The 20,491-nt window shown below is 41.7% G+C and overlaps 1 protein-coding gene across 2 annotated transcripts; it reads left to right on the top strand.

Moving 5' to 3' along the window:
• Window positions 1-2,772: 2,772 nt before the first annotated feature.
• On the top strand, window positions 2,773-19,942 carry ogdhl (oxoglutarate dehydrogenase like). 2 transcript variants are annotated; one of them, XM_034608448.1, is made up of 23 exons: window positions 2,773-2,916; window positions 3,524-3,756; window positions 4,234-4,404; window positions 5,295-5,397; window positions 7,296-7,411; window positions 7,531-7,685; window positions 8,074-8,220; window positions 8,329-8,419; window positions 8,511-8,690; window positions 8,796-8,924; window positions 9,692-9,871; window positions 9,957-10,109; window positions 10,729-10,831; window positions 10,915-11,043; window positions 11,810-11,960; window positions 14,918-15,045; window positions 15,135-15,313; window positions 15,460-15,531; window positions 16,062-16,187; window positions 17,698-17,770; window positions 17,859-18,022; window positions 18,130-18,284; window positions 18,368-19,942. In XM_034608448.1, exons 2-23 carry the CDS (start codon window positions 3,526-3,528, stop codon window positions 18,489-18,491), a joined length of 3,060 nt encoding a protein of 1,019 aa, XP_034464339.1. In that variant the 5' UTR covers window positions 2,773-2,916; window positions 3,524-3,525; the 3' UTR covers window positions 18,492-19,942. The 2 variants fall into 2 exon arrangements, with proteins under 2 accessions (XP_034464339.1, XP_034464340.1); XM_034608449.1 differs by lacking the exon at window positions 2,773-2,916 and adding an exon at window positions 3,020-3,167 and having other exon boundaries at window positions 3,520-3,756.
• Window positions 19,943-20,491: the final 549 nt, after the last annotated feature.

The raw sequence follows: 20,491 nt of genomic DNA, 5'->3' as shown, positions 1-20,491 counted from the left end.
GAGATGCCATACTGTAGTCTATGCATGGGTCACATTTATGTATCAAGTATTCTACAAACATATGCTGCTCTTTTCGATCCTCTAGGGATGTCGAAGTTCAACACACATATGGTCCTTCAGGTTTCTATCAATACAAATGAAAATCATCAATAAAACGGTCCCTAGTATGAGAATCATTTCAGACAGTGGATTATATTCTGATTGATGTAATCGAGTGGGGACCGAGATCAGTCCTCACTCTATGTTCCGTGTGAAGCACAGTATTGATACTGCATTAAAAACAAATAAAGAGGGGAGCAGATAAAGAATGAATTGCACGCAAAATATTATTTTTGTCAATGTTTTAACCCAACATTTACTTTGGGAATGTGATTGTTTTTTATTATTATTATTATTATTATTATTATTATCATTATCAATATTCACAGTATTTCCTGATTAACAATGGATTCTGTTTAATTATGGATACACAGATTTAAGACTGTAAATGTATTGAATAGTACTGTATGCTAGGTTTTTAGGTTGTACTATTTTTATTATAATTTCTTAATTAAAGTATATACTGTTCAAATTTAATTTCTCCGCTCAAATCAATACGATTTACTGGATAATGACCAAACATCTTTCAGGGACCAGCTTCTTAAAGATTTCATAACCACGCTTTAGGTGACTCAAACTTTTTAATCCTACCCAAAAATGTATTTCAATTTGCATTATTCTCAGCTTGTAGTTTCTTTACATCTGCACAACTTAATAATTCAGATCATGTAGAAATAACGGATTTCATTGCAGAACTGTTGCCTTCATCAGAGAGAATCCATTCCTTTTCTTATACATATATTTGTGGCCCGGTCTCGGCACAGCAGATTTGTCACTTAATGTAATGAAATCATACATTATTTAATCAGTTGAAATGTGATTGATTTTTGTGACAGCACGTGTTCCAAGGGGCTGTCAGGGAAAATTTAATTCCACCTCCAAACATGCTTAATTTGATGAATTAGGGTTCCTAAATAGCCCCATGACGTGGTCCTCCATAAATGGTGTGTAGGCTTGGCTGGGGTAAGTGGATTACACAATATCTGCTCCTCTCGCTCTTTGTACTGAGCCCGGCATTGACCAAATGAGTTCTGGACTCGTGTGCACACACTACAGTCAATTTGGTTTGGCAAACCTAACTGCTGATGGCGGCCGTGAGCCTGAGTCACCTGAACATTCACTTTTTTTTAGGTTACTGCATAGTGCCTCTTGGATTAAATATTTGAACACTGGACATTGGCTCGATGTGTCAAGCAAATCCTATGAATGAATAACCACAGACAAAAACATAGATGACGTATTTAAACTTTTTTGCACAACAACCAGAAACAACAGGTCGGAGGATTTCAATTCCACCCATACGCAAGAAATGTCTCAAAAACACCAAACAGCTGGTCCAGTCTCGTCCTGAGTAGTGATGTAATTATTCTAAACAGGATGTAATTTAACACGGAGCCCTGTTACCCAGAGGCACAGGTCTTTTCATCGATGAACACTATTAATAAAATGCCAGAAAGCCACTGGTCTTCGCTCCATCTCTGTCAGGCGGCAACGCCACTACAACAAAATGGCATTTCAGTTCATAATTGCCTGACCCCGTGTTCTTTAGGTCAGCCGGAGAGCCGCAGCGAACGCAAATGCAAATAATGAAGGGAAGAGGTCTCTTTCAGGGGAACGCTCAGGGTTATTGTAGGTTATCTGGTGAAGTAAATACAGGCTGAATATATTGTTGTGGGGGAAAACCCTTGGTTGTACACACAATATGTTGTGGTGCAGGGTTAAATGAGACATTTTGTGTTGATAAAAGGAGATATTGTGCTTCAATTTGATACAACAACTTTAAAAATGACAGGTATACTTTACTAATGCTGTGGATAATGGGATCCTCTTATATCTAGACCTACACTGTTTTCTGTCTTGTTGATCCTCTTACAACTTGTTCCCACTCCCTCTTCCCTCCCTTTTTTTCAGTGGTGTGCTTTGTCATGATGGATAATACTGTTCCTCCCGTGCCTCCAAGTATGAATGATGAAAATCTCGATGAGGAGGAGGAGGAGAGAGCGGTGGTGGAGGGGAAAGGAAGGAGGCTGGAATGAGGGAGCGAGGGGAGGGCCAATTATCTTATTGTTTAACCCACTCAAGGTAGAAGCCCATCAATCAGAAACCACTTGCTCAAGTGTCTCATGTTCAGCCTCTATAAAAGTTGAATTGGGTCATATAATTAACACTGAGGGGAGAAACATTTGTGTGATGTAAGTTGTGTGTGTGTGTGTGTGTGTGTGTGTGTGTGTGGAGGGGCCTGGCAGGACAGGATTAAAGTAAGTATATTGATTATACATCTGATTGCTATTATAAACAAAACACCACAAACCTAGACCATAATTAACAGATTCCTGTATTGATATTATTATTATTACAGTTGATGTTGAAATTAATTTTTCCTTCTGTGTGTCTGAGCTGGTGTGTTTAGCTTTGAAGAGGAAGCACCACCTGAGAGGGTGTGTGTGTTTGTGTGTTTGTGTGTGTGTCTTTCTGTGTGTGTGTGTGTGTGTGTGTGGAGGGGCCTGAAATGCCAGGATTAAAGTAAGTGTATTGATTATAAATATGATAACAGACCGGTGTTTTTTTTATTTGTAGCACCATTTTTTTATTGATTTACTAATAAATTGATTTGTTGTCTTCTCCCTGTGTCTGATCCGGTGTGTTTGGTTTTATCTGGGATGCACCACCTGACACGGTGAGCGTGTGTGCGCGCGTGTTACCGGGGGGCGTGTCCACACCGACGTGGCTGCCAGCTCTCGGATGTGTGTGTCACCTTCTCTGCCACCTGTCCTACTTCGGCGATGCCAGTAGAGTCAAAGAGCAGTGCGGTCTAAGGTAAATGCAACTTCTCCAAATAAAAAATAAACACGCGACACTTTGAAACCACTGTCCTGTTTTCCTCCCCTCCGGTGACACCGCTGCGCTTCTGCAGTGTCAGAGACGAGCAGGGGTGGATTATGGGGGATTTGTGTTGACGTTGAGGGATTAGTGGTTTCAAAACCCAGAACGAAATAGACAGTGTTTTTGGGTGTTGGTATAATGGCGCTGCAGCCCCGACGCAAACACTAAAGCATCCCGCAGGGGAAAAAAAGGTGAGGAGCAAGTCACACTCCGCCGCTCACTTGGTTACGCGCATTCTGCAGCTGGAGCGTCTTTGCGCAGAAACAGACGCGCAGGCCGTTACGTGCCGGCTGTGCTTCTTGCGCAGAGTTACAGCTCAGATGTTTTGCTGCAGCGATCAGAGGAAGTTCCATGTAAATATACGCTCGCAAAGGTCATTTCATACATAACGAGTCTGCGCAATTGTGCGTAACCTACAATCACTCTGCACAAAATGCTGTTTGGCGTCAGAACCACTAATGCATGCTGCTGGTAAAATGTTTGTCAATAAAAACATTTTTAAAAAGCGAGATGTCTGCATCCATCTTTCCTCTTCCTCCAGTCATGAGTCAGCTGCGGGCGTTAGCGGGTGTGCTGCGGGGCGGACGTGCAGGGGGGAGCCAGTGGTTGCGCGGGTGTGGTGGAGGGGCCCCGGCCTGCAGGCGCCGCTGGGTCGATCCCAGGAGAGGCTGCTCCTCCGGGGCTGCGCCTGTTCCCTCAGCGGTGGCCGGCAGCTCCAGCTATATGGAGGAGATGTACTTTGCCTGGCTGGAGGATCATAAAAACGTCCACGAGGTAACCGTGTGCAACATGTGCGCCATTCATTCACAGATATCAGTCAATCACCACTAATACATTAGGATATGAAGTAGAATCTTTTTATTTTGCCCATGAGAGGAGGTTTACAGGGGGGTCAATGTGGAGCATCCAGTTGGTTTAACAGATCAATTACAATCATTTTAGTGTAGTTACCAGTGTTGTGTGACAGTTCTGCAGATGTCTGTCCAATGGGCACATGATAAACCAGCACTTGGGTGTACTGGTAGCTCGATAAAAAGATTCTACTTCATACCATGTGCAAATATACTGTAGCTGTCAATATCCAAGATGACATGTCAGCCCCCAGACAGTTTCCCCTCCCTCTCCACACTCTCACCTTAAGTTAAGAAAACACTGAAACACCTTACAGTCCACTGCTAGCAGGACATTTTTGGCCCATGTTTGAGATGAACCTCTTTACCTCGGTTGGATCTGTCTCCCGCTCTCCTCTAGTCCTGGGACACATTCTTCCGTAGCATCCAGGCCTCCAGCCCGTCTGGCGAGGCGGGTGAAGGACGGCCCTCCGCTCTGCTCCAGGGCCGAGTCCTGTCCCACTCACCAGACATGGCACAGAAAGTGGTGGAGGACCACCTGGCCGTGCACACTCTCATTAGAGCCTACCAGGTTAGTGCACGCTCACCCTGCCCAACTGTGAGCAACACACACGTATACAGAGACACACACATGAATCAGCCTCTGTAATGTGGACTTATGTTATTTACAAATTAAAAGATTGGTCTCATATCTCATGGGCATCTGTTTGGATCTCAAAGCAGTGTGTGTACTGAATTAAGATATCATCTGTCTTGAAATGGCTGACTATTTGTATCTCCAATGTGTGTGTGTGTGTGTGTGAAAAATGCATAAAACAAATCAACTTGGCTCGCTGTGACAGATGTGACCGGCATTGGGAGCTGTTTGTGTCCTTTCATTAAAAGGAATACACGATTTGTTTGTCAATGTGCGAGGCTATGCAAATTGGCAGATTAAGTCTAACCTACTTAGCTGCTTTTTGAAAATGGAAATATCAAAGAGACTACTTAAACAAAACAGGTGGTAACATTTCCCCTCGCTCTCAATTTAATCCAAGGAACTATCCGAGGGATTTATTAAATTCAGTCTTTTGGCAAAGGCGTCACTTCTATTCCCAGCCCGGTGGAGTCCTGGTGTGTGTGTGTGTGTGTGTGTGTGTGTTGTGTGTGTTTGTGTTTGTGTGTGTGTGTGTGTGGGTATGTGTATGTGTGTGTGTGAGTTGTGTGTGTGTGTGTGTGATTGTGTGTGTGTGTGTGTGTGTGTGTGTGTGTGTACGTACATGCACATTAAAGCACCTCAATGGAGCTGTTGACCTATAAGCAAGTGTTAGCTGTTTTTGTCCAGTTGTCAATACTCGTCAGCATCATGATGGCAGCAGACCCTTGTTGATTTACCAGGTATTCTCTCCTGGCACTGACTTCTTTTACTTTTTTACCTGATTCTCTCCTCCTCTTCTTTCTCATCTTCATCTCTCTGAGCAGATCCGTGGTCACCATGTTGCTCAGTTAGACCCTCTGGGAATCCTGGATGCTGACCTGGACTCCTTCGTTCCCTCGGACCTGATCACCACCATCGATAAATTAGGTGCCGACACAAACCTACAACAAACAAACATCAGAATTCTGAATATGTTTGTGAAGTTACTGACTTTAGAGGACTGATGTCGATTCATAACCTTAGGATCAGTGAAACAGACTTAAACAGGCTGAATGAACAGTTAGTGTTATTAATACTTGAATTATAGATAGACTAGATATATAACGGTTAACTACTGGTTTAATTATACATTTTCCTGTTTAGACTTTGTATATGAGAGGTGTAGTTCCTTCTTATATCCCCTTTTAAGAAAGTAAAGGAATTAACCCACAGGCAGTATATATGCTGATGAGACTCTCTTCTAATTAACTCAGGAGACATGTTGGGTTAAAATACTTCAGTTAAAAGCATAGTATTCTCTTTGACAGGCTTATACTTCAAAAGCCTCCTCTTCCTTATAATTATAAATAAAATATTTTTATTTTTCCTGTGCATTTATACCCATACACACATTTCCCATCTAGGGCTGCGTAGCTCATCAGACCCAAGAATATGAAAGTATGAAAGGCCCCATCATGTTCTCTGACAAGTCTGTATACGGGTTGGACAGCAAAACGCCATCTCAGGCCGAGCTGGTGTCTTTCTTCATTTTATTTAGCTGACTGAAGGTCAAAAGATGTGGTCGAAAGGTCCAGTAATATCCAGTAAAGAGGAGAGAGAGACAGAAACAGAGAGAGAGACTTGTTTTCTGAAGTTATCCGTGATCAGGACATAGCGTTGCATTATGTATTGTCATCAGGGCTCTAGCTCCTTTAATGAAAGTAAATGACAGGCTCCACGGCCCCTTATTTGCTCAGCCGATAGTGCACGAGTCTATTCCTGGCCCCTTTATCTTTCCTGGTTTCCTAATATGATTTGCACCTGTCTCCTCTTATGTTGCTTGTGGTCTTGAGTTTGAGCAGCTCTCTCAGGTGGGTTTTGTCCGAGCAGATGTGAGGCTTCAGATACTGATGCTTTAAAATACTGTATCTCCTCGGCTCCTCTGGGCTCCCACACTCTGGCTAATAGTTTGTATTTTCTGCCCAACCTTTATTCTTTCAAGTTTTGCTATCAAATTAATCAAGTCTGATTAATACGTACTTAGTTTTGTCAGTTTATTCACTGCAGACGTTTGCTCAGAGTTCTGAGGCAGCAGTGCAGTCTCATTTAGAGCTGCAGCTAATTAGTATTCTCGTTTTCAATTTATCTTTTGGTTATTATACTTTTTGATGGATCAGTTAATCATTTAGTTAAATGAGAAAAACATCCATCACAATTTCAGAGCCTAAGATGACATCCTCAGATTGCTGTTTTTTCCCTGATTCCCAAACTAAATGACTCAAGTGCATATTAATTTTACACTGACATAAAACAGATCAAATTAGTAAATGCTTTTGAGAAACTGGAACCAATAGTGTCTGACATTTGCTTCATAACCTGATCAACTAATCAAGTTATTTGAATATCCATGATTAAATGATGATCATAGTATATCACAGTAATAATAATAAAACATTTTCATATTCTACTATGTTTTCTGCTTCGTTCACATGATATGAGATGAAGAATCTCTACCGTCAAAATATATCAAATTTCCATGTCACTACACCACAACATGGATGAAATCATGTTTCTGTGTTATGAATGTTATTGTGCCGAAAAGGAACTTTTGTTTTAGCTTTTCTTTGGTCTTAATCTTTGGATCTTTTTCTAAAGCCTTAATAAATTACTTTATAACAGTTCTCCCCGGACACAAAGAGCTTCATTCTTCTGCATAAAATTTGAATTTGGGAGACTGTATGAGAAGGAGAACATATTTATTGGAAATGGAAGATGTTGTATATTACATACATGTATATAATATGGGGTAGGTCGGCCTAACCATGTTTCACATGGTATTATTACAGGTTTCTATGGTCTTGATGAGTCTGACTTGGACAAGAGCTTCCAGCTTCCCCCTACCACCTTCATCGGAGGAGGAAACACCACTCTTCCTCTCAGAGAAATCATACGCAGACTAGAGGTATTTTGTGTTTGCGTCCAAACATTTTTCTAATAAGGAAAGCCAGAATGCATGGACATGTAACTATTAGAATGTTGTTATTATTATTATTATTATTTGTTTGATATCTTCTTTTTCAGACATCCTACTGTGGTCACATAGGAATGGAATTCATGTTCATAAACAACGTGGACCAGTGTCAGTGGATCCGTCAGAAGTTTGAGACTCCGGGGATCTTGCAGTTCACTAATGCTGAGAAGAGGACTTTGCTCGCCCGCCTGGTCAGATCCACACGGTCAGCAGTGACTAAACATTTTCCAATGTACACTCTGGTGACAGCGCAATACTTCACTTTTAGTTATAGCTCACATCAGGGACTCGCGTAACATAAACAAAACTGTTGTGCGTCTGTTTATTTTGAAAGATAAACACCCTATTCTTCATGTGAGCTCATTTTCATTCTTGATAAATGATCCTAGAAGTCACTGGAGGTTCCTGCAGGTGATCTACCTATTCTTATGTTCTGCATATTCGTCTGCTGTGACATATTTATGCTTTGTGCTAATTTAAAAGTATAGTAAATTAGTGTAATGCTAATATCCTGTTCACACAGTAGGTTACCTATAAAAAACGTTTTAATGTTTAAACCCTCATGATGTTGTACAGAACTTTTTTCTGTTTAGGTTTGAGGACTTCCTGGCCAGGAAGTGGTCTTCAGAGAAACGTTTTGGTCTCGAGGGCTGTGAAGTTTTAATCCCTGCTCTGAAAAGCATCATTGACAAATCGAGTGAGGCGGGCATCGACAGTGTGATCATGGGGATGCCACATCGGTAATGTGCATTACACCGTCTCTCACCTCTCAATTCAATGTACTGTATGTATGCAGCCTGTTACTCTCCTCCCATGTCTGATATGGATTTTGTAAACTATATTTCCAGAGGTCGATTGAATGTCCTCGCTAACGTGATCCGTAAGGACCTGAACCAGATCTTCTGCCAGTTTGACCCTAAGTTAGAGGCATCTGATGAGGTGAGGAAGCTGCTAATATCTGACTAGATGGGAAACTATCAGAGAAGAGCATTCTGGGAATACAACTTGATCTTCATATCTGTACTTGTAGGGTTCAGGTGATGTTAAATACCACCTCGGGATGCACCACGAGAGGATTAACCGTGAGACTGACAAGAACATCACGCTGTCGCTCATGGCCAACCCCTCCCACCTGGAGGCAGTGGATCCAGTGGTTCAGGGAAAGGCCAAAGCTGAGCAGTTCTACAGAGGAGACACAGAGGGAAAGAAGGTAAAGATTATTATGCCACGTACACAACGGCTGAGTTTATGTTTTGGAAACACAGTGGCAAGGGGTTTCCACCTGTTGAGTCTGTGCTGTGATTTGTGTTCCCAGGTCATGTCCATCCTGATTCATGGAGATGCTGCTTTTGCAGGACAAGGAGTTGTGTATGAGACCTTCCACTTAAGTGAGCTCCCCTCCTACACGACACATGGTACAATCCATGTGGTGGTCAATAACCAGGTACTGGAGGGATCCATGTCACTGTAACATGTGACCCGGCACATTTGCTCACCTGACAATAGTTTAAGGCAGTAATACTCGTACACATTCTCGTACTCATACACATTCTCATACTCATAAACATTCTCATACCTGTACGCATACTGATAAACATTCTCCTACTCATCCTTATCCTCATTCTCATACTAACTTATACCCACACTCATAGGCATAGTCAGACACCTGCTCATACACTGATTTTCACTCTCATACTCATATTATAGTCATACTCTTGCTCACTCTGATTTTAATTTTCATTGTCATACTCACAGTTATATACTTATGCATACTCGTATTAATTTTCATAATCATATTCATTCTCATACTCAGTCATACTTAAACTCATATTCATCCTCATTTTCACACTCGTAGCCATATTCATACACACTCTCATACTCATTTTCATTCTCATATATAGATTTACGCTCATTGTCATACATACTCAATCTCAATCTCACATTCATTTAAATTTTCCTACTCATAGTCACATTCATACTCGTGCTTGTACTAATACTCATTCTGATACTAATGATCATACTCATTTGCACAATCATACTCATAATAATTATCCTACTGGTGTAATTACTGCTCCTGCTACATTTGCTTTACACAGTTATGTCAAAATAATGATTGTAAGTTAAATGTAATTTAGAAACGTTTTATTTTTATACATGCTTTTGTCCCATCACAGTGGAACAAAGTTATGTTTAATGTCTGTTGCCTCCCAGATTGGCTTCACCACAGACCCTCGGGTCGCCCGCTCCTCCCCTTACCCCACTGATGTTGCTCGGGTTGTCAACGCGCCCATCTTCCACGTGAATGCTGACGACCCCGAGGCCGTCATGTACGTTTGTCGGGTTGCGTCAGAGTGGAGGACCACCTTCAACAAGGATGTGGTCATTGACCTGGTTAGTCTCAGTCAAGTTTGAATGGATCAACAACTACATATTAAAGCATATCTTGTGTTTTTAAGGTTCGTGTGTGTTTTTACAGGTTTGTTACAGACGTTTTGGACATAACGAGATGGACGAGCCCATGTTCACTCAGCCGCTGATGTACAAACAGATCCATCGGCAGGAGCATGTGCTGAAAAAGTACTCTGACAAGCTGATCGCTGAGGGAGTGGTGACACTGCAGGAATACGAGGTTTGTGATCTAATGCAGTTTGCACTTGTTAAATATAGTGTATATTGGTAGCTCGTCCTGCATTCTGTTTGATTTGATATCACCATCTGCAGGACTATAGCGTATTAAATCACACATAGATATTACCCAGGCCTTTGAGTAAATATATATTGTGCCAGCGCTGCTGTATTTGAGTTTCAATTTACTGACAAAGTTCCTCGGCTCACAATCCCTCTCGTGGAGTATATATTGCTCAATGAAGTTGAAGTATATCTCAGTTTCTTGCACCATTCAGTGGAACTGCTCGGGTTCTTCATCCAAACCATAAACTTTGATCACAACATCCATTCTGAACAGTTTTTTTTTTACACCACACGGAGAAATACTGCAGTGCCTCTGTGGTGTGCTAGTTCGCGGCTGTTGATGGACATCGTTTGGTATTTGGAGTTTTGCACAAGCCTCGTTTGTCATATAGCAGGGCAGAACCATTACTGTCAGTGGTGATCCTCCCCCTCCTCCTCCAATATTTTCTCTTTGTCTTTGACTCAGCTACACACTTTGATTATTCAGGTGCAGTCCTTTCATTAAACTAATCTATTTTTGCATCAGTTAATATGTGTGATACCACATTTTGTTGCAGGAAGAAGTTGCCAAATATGACAAGATATGTGAGGAGGCATACACCAGCTCCAAGGATGAAAAGATCTTACTTATTCGAGACTGGCTCGACTCCCCCTGGCCCGGTAAAAACCTTTGAAACATTTTCTGTCTTTGTCTGTGAATACTTTCTGTTCTTGCTGAAGTGAAGCCGTCGCTCTCTCTTTAGATTTTTTCACAGCGGAGGGAGAACCCAAGAATATGAGCTGTGTGTACACGGGTCTGGAGGAGGAGGTTCTGCAGCACATTGGCCAGACTGCCAGCTCCGTGCCTCTGGAAGACTTTAAGATCCACCCTGGTGAGTCTAGTTGCTTTGTGCAGGAATAGTGATGTTACCAGTAGGGCCAGGTCACACATACGCAAACATTTACCTTCTGCTCACTTCCAATCTGTGAGAAGGAGGGGCAAGTAAAAACATTTGCTTCTTGTGGTGAAACAAATCAAAGCGTGGCTTCACCTAGTTGAAATTTGACTTCTGATATTCACCTCACATTTGTCATGGGGCGGCTGAGGGGTAGAGCGGTCGTCCTCCAACCAGTAGGTTGGGCGTTTCGATCCCAGTCTTCCCCATCTGCATGCCGAAGTGTCCCTCGGCAAGATGCTGAACCCCGAATGGCCTCTCAAAAAGTGCTGCCCATAGATGCGCTGTATGAATGTATGTGAATGGGTGAAGGGCAAACTGGACTGTAAAGCGCTTTGAGTGGTCATCAAGACTAGAAAAGCTCTATATAAAATGCAGGCCATTTACCATTTGCATATGTGTGACCATACCCTAATACTGATCTACACTTAACTGAACTAGAAATGTACACAATGACAGAAGACCACACTTTACGGCAGTATTGGAAACATTCACCTGAATGATATGCTTTAAGTTAGTAAAATACAAACCTCTCTGCAGCAAATGCTTCATTTTTTAGCTATTTCTCTTACAGGTAGGATATAAAGTCAATTAAAACCGGTCACCTGTAAATACATTATCTTATAACTGCTGGTCTTATTTCCCATACTGTACAAGCCCCTCTCCATCGGTCTTCTAAGATATCACTTGTCTGTGTGTCCAGGCGTGTCTCGTATCCTGCGAGGTCGTGCAGACCTGGTGAAGAATCGTCAGATGGACTGGGCTCTAGGAGAGTACATGGCCTTTGGTTCCCTCCTCAAAGACGGCATCCATGTGCGACTCAGTGGGCAGGATGTGGAGAGGGGCACCTTTAGGTGAGTCCATGTCAACACAAATTAAAAATTAATCCTTCCTTTATTAGGATTTATATTACTGTTTCTTTAAACCTCCATGTCTGTTAGAATTATCATCCACTACAAGGACCTACCTTAAGGGTAGTTATTGAATAAACAGTGTTTTTAGTATATCGATCTTTTTCTCACTGAGATTTTTATAGCTTAGAAATCCCTGTGGGAGTCATAGTTTCTCCTCTTGTGAATGAGCTCACACACAAACCAAGAATTAGCTTTATCTGGCTTTAAAAGGACGTACTGGGGCTGGGTGAGTCGTCAGTATCATTGCTTATCAACTTTCAGCTGTTGTTGTTGTTATTGTTATTATAGAGGGGTTTTTTTTGCAAGAACATGAGCACAGTTCATTGTTTTGAACATATTTATTTAAATCAGATTTTGCATATGTTTTCCATATTGTAAAATACAGTCGCTGGCAACATAATTAGGTACACTTATATAGTTTAATTTAATCCAATACAACAAATCTGCCACAAATTCAACATTCAGGAATATTATAATGCTCATTTTTTGTTGTCACTGTCAGAGAGCGGTTAATTCATAGTAGTCAGTAATGAAATATGTTTACAAACTACAACCTCAGTAATTATTATATAGTTGTAAAGGTTGCATTTATGGCATAACAGTTGGATTTGACTACATTAGCTTTGGAAGGTGTACCTAATAAAGTGAACTCTAAGTGTTTGAAAATATTGGAAAACCTATAATTCAATTCCCCTTTCGTGAAAATTAAGTTTTTAAACATGTTAAATGCCTTTTATATGAAAATACACAGCCTCTGGGTCATCACCATTCCCGTGATGATGGTCGCGTTGACAACTCAGGCTACAATCTGCAAAAGACAGATTTTGAGCATCATGGCTGAGTATTTCCACCGTTCCACTGCAGTATTTAAGTATTTCCACCTTAATACTGCAACAGTTAAGGCCATGAGTCAAGTGTTTTCATGACAATCCTTTTGAATATGTAATTTTGAGGAAGAAAGAAGTAATAAGCTGCTGGAGTGGGACTATAATATTGTGCCACCAGCTCTACAATGACTCAACTTGAGATTGTCCCAAATGTACTATTTCCAACTGGCACATTTGTTGAGTGTGTCAGGGTTATCATGCCTGACCTGAGTTAAAGTGTAAAAAAAACACTCTCATGCAGATAGGGAATTAAGAAACTGGGTGGTGGGGGTATAGTGGCCCAGTGAGTCTGTCAGACAGAAGACGTCAGCGCAGTCTCCTGAGATCTGTGAAGCCCACATGGTGTTGTCATGGTATGGAGGGAACGAGTGACACATGAACAAAGCCAGCTCCCCCCTCTCACTGCGCCTGTCTCATCTGTCCTCTATCATTTCTCCAGCATCTCATCTTCACTGACACCGGCCCCCCTCCACCTCGCCGCGACATACATCACACTAACTAACCAGAGGCTACGGGGCTTTTTTCTTCTCCCTCGCATTTACCGCTGACATCCACTTCTCCCATTTCACTGTCCCCTTCAATAGGGCAATTTCCCCGACCTGCAAAAAAAAAAGTGCTACACACACCCTTCATCTCGCTATCACCTGTTGTTTTTCTCCAGATTGTATTCCTTTTTTTGCCACTGCACTTCAGCTGTACTTTACCTCCCTTTATCGCTATTTTCATCCCCCCACCTCTACCCTCGTTTCCCATCTTAGGAGCTGAGCATATTGGCACGTTCCAGTTGAGTGGACCTGCTTGCGTTTCTGTGATGTACGTAACAGTGTGGACTAATGGATTCAGTCGTTGTGTTTGGGTGGGTTGCATGCGCGGCGTCGTGCACCCCTTTCCCCTGACTAATGGGGCCCCCAGGCAGAGGGACAGTGTGTATTTTTTTTTTTACCAGCGTTTAAAATACCAGAAAGATGAGAGTTGGGTACCCAGTGTATGAGGCAATCCCGGAGAAAGACCTCATTCTCGTATAGTTTTTTTTTTTGTGTGTGTGTCCTCTTTGGAATATGTGGAACTGGATTGAGAAAATGAAACATGAAATGACATTAACTCAATTAATGCTGGATGCTCTCGATTCTCTTCGAGCATCAAAGGGTTTCTTGTCGTGAAAATGTATATCCAGCAAAATGTGGAGCAAGGATCAAACACAACAATTATGCAGAACATTATGTGGCCTCATTAGTCCATAATTATGGATGGTATTATTCAGAGGTCTGAAATCATGATCGTCTAATCTTCCAGGAGGTAATATATCAGATTCAAGATTATAATCAATAGATTTTTGCTATTTCCTGCAGTCGTTCTGCCTGACAATTACATAACCTCTTGCTCTGTGTAGGCCCAGTGTGTGTGTGTGTGTGTGGACGTTATTAGAGTGATGTTAAAGGGCTCTAAGTGATTGTCTGATCGTGCTGGTTTTGAGGGCTGATTCCTGCACCGTGAGTGAGCCGACTGGCAGAACTTGTTAACGCTCGGCTCTTTGCTCCCATCATCTCTTGTTGGGTCTCACGCTGCCTGAAGATCAGGAGAGAGGAGGGTACTCTTCATGGAGGGCTGTCAGGGGCTGAAACACGAGGCTGTAGAGTGTGTGTGTGTGTGTGTGTGTCCTTGTGTAGTAAACCAGTTGTTTTCCCCAGCATCATTGAAAAACAGCTTATACAGAAAATGTGGCAGGATTGGTCTGAATTGGTCTTGGTCTTATCACACCTTGTTTTGTTTCCCTAAATACTATTATCTAAATAATTAGTCTTCAATTCAATAATCAATAATGGATTCATCATTTAATCTTTTTATAACGCATATACCAGAAACATTAACTAGTTCAAGTTTTGAAAAATTGCCTTCCGTGCCTTCTGTGCCTTCTGTGCCTTCTACTCTCTGTCTTGTGTACCATATGTAACAGTAGTTTTTTTTCTGTTCGCCAGTTTCAGTTCTTTCTGCCTCTCTTGTGTTTTTCAGTCACCGTCATCATGTTCTTCACGACCAAGAGGTGGACAAACGCACATGTGTTCCCATGAACCACCTGTGGGCCGACCAGGCTCCCTACACTGTGTGCAACAGCTCCCTGTCAGAGTACGGAGTGCTGGGTAAGGGTGGAGTCGCTCCGGCTACACAGCGAGCTATAGACGGATATAATAGATTTTTTTGCTCTGTTTGATGATGATTGTAATTTCAGGTTTTGAGCTCGGCTTCGCCATGGCCAATCCAAATGCTCTGATCCTATGGGAGGCTCAGTTCGGTGACTTTCACAACACCGCCCAGTGTATCATCGACCAGTTCATCAGCTCAGGCCAGGCCAAGTGGGTCCGCAACAATGGTATCATCCTCCTGCTGCCTCATGGGATGGAGGGAATGGTGAGAATGGAAACTCAACCAGTTGTTTTTAGAAAGTCAATCTGTTGCATTTATAGATCAACCTGAATTTCTTTATCAACCACATGTTGAAATTCCTCTTCCATTCTCTCATCACGTGTCGTGCTCCTTTCGTCTTCTGTCCTCAGGGTCCTGAACATTCGTCAGCTCGACCCGAACGCTTCCTGCAGATGAGCAAAGACGACCCCGATCACTTCCCTGTATGGTCACATGTACCATTTACATTACAGTTATTACCCAATGATAAATGTGAAAGAATTTGACAGTGCGCAGCAGTTAACATCCAACAGCTTCCCGTTTTAATGGCTATGCTGATGTCACGACTGCTTAAGTGATGATTGCCAATGTCTCTGGAGCTTTAGGGTCTTTTCAATGTGCCCTCCAAAGGGTTGGTATTCAGCAGTAAGTCAGGGCAAAGGGTTTGCTCGTACACCGGAACATTCACGGAGGGAACCACAGCATCAGCAGAAGCTTCCTAGATTCATCTTCAAATGGGATATTGATCAAACTATTAGTGGGAGCATACTGGGGAATTAACGTTCTCCGCTGTGTGTGCATGTGAGAGAGAGAGAGAGGGAGAAAGAGATAGATACAGTGCACTGATGCGATGAAGCGTGGAAAGAAACATTGCTGCAACCTACAATAACTTAATGATTTTGTGCACATGAAATTTTTGTTTGTTTTTAGAGTTGATAACATTTTAATTTTTTTAATTTTTTTTTTTAACCAGGAGTTTAATGGAGATTTTGAAGTCCAGCAGCTGCACGACTGTAACTGGATCGTGGTGAACTGCTCCACGCCTGCTAACTACTGTCATGTGCTCAGACGGCAGATTCTGCTGCCGTTCAGAAAACCGGTAAAGTGTAACACCGTCCTCACTACATCTGTGTCGTGCTCGTCATTTAACGATTGATGTGATTTGATGTTTTTGCTTTGATTTCCTTCAAATCACACATACAAGCCATTGCTTTCCCTCAAAGAAAATTCCATGGCATAGTTTTAAAAAGCCTGAGAACAAAGGTCAGACTCTGCAATATGAATGTCAAACCTGTTCTCCTTTATGGCTCTGAATGCTGGCGTGAAGTAAAAGGTGACATGAACAAGATCAACAACTTCCACAATGGATGTCGCATCTTCTGACCTAAAAGGAGTTGGTCCCAAAACAACATGGCGGCAAACTGTGACGGCTGAGCTGAAAGAAATGGGTTTTTCATTAGGAGAGGCCCAAGACGTAGCCCTGGGGAGCCCCAGATGGAGGCAGATGGTCGATGCCTTATTCCCCTCAAGGGACAAAGAGGACTAACAAATTAACTACCTAACTAACTAACTAACTAATACTCAAATAGACCAGTTGATGAATTGACAGCAGTTATTGGTGTAGCATTGCTGGATTCTTCAACAACTCAAAAACTGACTTAAAAAAATATGAACTTTGTCTCATTTGTTGTTTAAATTCTGTCCAAACTGTGAAAATCTGGAGTTTATTATAAGTATTTGTTTACCATCAAAATTGCTATGTTATGATAAATGATATATCACAACCATGCTTCAAAAAGAATTTCATTTAGCAAAAACATGCTTAGCTTATGATAATGGGGCGGCTCTGGCTCAGGATGTAGAGCGGGTTGTCCTCTTACACGAAAGTCTGCGGTTTGATCCCCGCCTCCCCCATTCTGCATGCCAAAGTGTCCTCAGGCAAGATAGTGAACCCTGTATGAATGATGTGTGAGAGAGAAAGTGCTGCACATAGAAGCGCTGTATGAATGGGTGTGTGAATGGATGATGTGAGTGGTCATCAATACTAGAAAAAGCTCTAAATACAGATCATTTACCATAATATTCAAATTACTCACATACAGCACAAATATGGTTCTCTATGTTCTTATTTAATATTTGAAACCCCTGGAGAAGAACTACTTTGGGTATAAAGTTGTGAGAAATAACTAATTTCTCTTTTTTGTATGTGCACTGCTCTCTTTTTCAGTCTCGGTTTTCAGCCACAGTGAATGTCTTAACTGATCCCCTGTCGCGCATAAATGCGATGCTTTGTGAAGCATGAGAAAAGTACTTCCCGAGCAAATTAGCGAGAGGGCCAATAGGGGATAATATTGTTTGTTTTTTTTTCTAAGAAAAAGTCTGGACCTGGTTGGCTGAGCGCAAAGGGTTTTATTTATTTGATTTTTGAAAGAAATGTTTTGTTTTCCCAATGCTGATGTTGCATGCTATATGGCGGCAACAAATTAGCGTGAAAAGAGATAAAAACTTTTATCTCTGGAGTTTATTCAATGCGTGCGATGACGATACGGATGACAGGAGCAATCTGTTGTTTGTCACTGACAGAAACTCTTGTGGTTTCCCCCCTACAGTTGATTGTTTTTACTCCAAAATCTCTGCTGAGGCACCCGGACGCAAGATCCAGTTTCGATGACCTCGCCAAAGGTGAAGTTTGACTTTATCTCTGTGAAATGTGACTTGATAATATGTCAAAAATGTTTTGGAGCCAACACACCATATTCAATGGTTGCAGGCACTAGATTTAAGAGGCTGATTCCTGACGAGGGTCCTGCAAATCAAAGCCCAGGTCATGTGAAGAGGGTGATTTTCTGCACTGGTAAAGTCTACTACGAGCTGGCTAAAGAGAGAAAGCTGCACAACCTGGAGAGTGATGTCGCCATTGTCAGACTTGAACAGGTGTTTAACCTCTCTCCTCTGTCTGAGCTTGTCATGGACTGTGGATTTCAAAAATAAGAGAGAGATGCGTTTGAGTTATTTCACTTATTCTTCTGCTTCCCCCACAGATCTCACCATTCCCGTTCGACCTGGTCAGAGCAGAGGCAGAAAAGTTTGCCAACGCCGAGCTGGTCTGGTGTCAGGAGGAGCACAAGAACATGGGTTACTATGATTACGTGCGGCCACGTTTCCTCACAGTGGTGGCCAACAAGAAACACATTTGGTAAGGGTCTCACCTGAATCAAACAGGAAGTTTATGTTAGAGAATCTGGTGATGGATTTGAACCGTCAAGTGTTTTCCTCCAGGTACGTGGGACGGGACCCTGCAGCCGCGCCTGCAACAGGGAACAAGTCCACCCACCTGAATGAGCTGAGGAGGTTCCTGGACACTGCTTTCAACCTGAGCGCCTTCCAGGGGAAGCACATGTAGTGGAGACCTGGAGAGAGAACCAGGCTGGAGGTGCAGTTTCATCTCCAACCAGAGTTTAATTATTATTTTGTCTCATGGCCCAGTTTTAAAGCTCATATAGATTTACTGTATGACAGTCTGGTGTCAGTAAACACAATCCTAACCCTTGATGAGTTTACAAGAAAGATAAGTCTGCAACACTAACTGACTTAATGCTGGACTGTGGTGTCCGGAGACACATGGAGGACAGTGTACATGTTAGTCAACTAGGTTTGAGGTTTCACTCCATGAGATGCCCTATTTGCAAAACCAGTGATCTTCACTGTAAAGCACAAATGTAATGCATTAGATAGAGCAGCAAATTGTTGGGGCTAGTGCTCACTGCTATTCCCTGGCCATGCTTGTCAAATTAAATCAAGTCATATTTGTTTATATAGTCCAAAATATATATTTTTTCTGTATTTCCTTAATTTGTAGAAGGACATTACCACACACAAAAAAAACAATATCATGTAGTCTGATCCCAGCTTAACTTGGAAAATCTGCACTATATTTAATCATGTACCACATAAACAATCATTAACCATGTTATCATATACCACAGAGTTTAGTCTAAAGAAAACTAGAAACACCTTTATTTCAAAATAAAAGCTCCTTACAAAAATAATATACAAACATTAAACATGATCACTCACAGAACTGCCACATGAGCATCCACAGTAGGTTAGTGGTGAAGTAGCAACAGTAAATTCCTTGTACCTCTAACAGTCAAATATCTAAGTTTAGATTTGTGACAATCACTGTTTTGTAGCAGCTTTAGTAATGTAGATACCTCCATTGTTGCTATGCAGAATACTAGTTTATATATATAGTGCTGATTTATATTTGTAGTGATTTTTGTATATGATTATTGTAGTGAAGCAAACACTGAATGTGAATCACACATCACAGGTATGAAGACTATTGTGAGAGGAAACACATCAGTAGGTTTTAGTGCCTGTATTTGCTTTGGCTATCTTAGCAGTTAGTGAAGGAGTGTGTATTTATTGTCACACCTCACTTCACCGGGAGACATGAGCCAGCTGGCACAGAGACTTGCAGCCATGTTTTCTACTTAGGACATACGGCTCGGCTTCCTCTTTGGAGGCTGAGGGACGCACACAACACACAGCAAAGCCTTGGATGCTGTGAGAGCAATACTGACGCTTGGTTGTCACATGGAAATCCCCAGGTATTTAACAGCACTGGTATTATCTGCTCCTTAAAAATTATGCTTCCTGTTTAAATATACTGTAAGTTTTTCCTTTTCCTCTCACAGCTGTAAGAATTACTTATAAGCCATACACAGACATGATTCAATGACTTTTTAGGTTTATGTATTTTAATTTATTAATGAAAAACAAATGTTCATGGTCGATGGGGTTTAACTTAGACCAGGAATAATGACGTGCAATAAAATGTTTCAATTCAATTAAGTGATGTGGTTGTGATGTTACGTTGAGTATGATGCTGGAAAAAGGTTTGTGGTTTAATGAAACAAATAAATATGATATGATAAATATAATACTTAGAAATGGACCAAACTATTATCGATACCTTTTGATTTCCCACCTGTCACTCTCTGCACATCGTGTATGGAGCCCACCCTGTTGCCTCCAAGTCTCCAAAGGGCTCATGGCATTATTTACCCAGTGACCCGCATATCAACTTGTAAACCGATGCTGGAATTTTATGAACTACTCCCAGGTTTTTTGTGTCCCTTTAAACATGATTCAGGAATATGCATATTCCATCGATCCATTATCTGTGTTACTTATCTTTTAATGACTGCCTGGGGGCTGGAGCCAAACCCACCTGACATTATGCAAAGGGAGGCGTTGAGCCTGGTCCATCACAGGCCTGACATGCTGAGGCAATCAACCACTCACATTCATATTTACACCTACAGTCAATTTAGAGTCTCCAGTTAACTCACTTAATAATGTGAGTCCAGTATAAACTAAGACAGTAAATGGCTAATA

This window comes from Hippoglossus hippoglossus, chromosome 15, assembly GCF_009819705.1.
Source record: "Hippoglossus hippoglossus isolate fHipHip1 chromosome 15, fHipHip1.pri, whole genome shotgun sequence".
NCBI classification, from domain to species: domain Eukaryota; kingdom Metazoa; phylum Chordata; class Actinopteri; order Pleuronectiformes; family Pleuronectidae; genus Hippoglossus; species Hippoglossus hippoglossus.
This window is presented reverse-complemented; position numbering and strand designations above follow the sequence as displayed.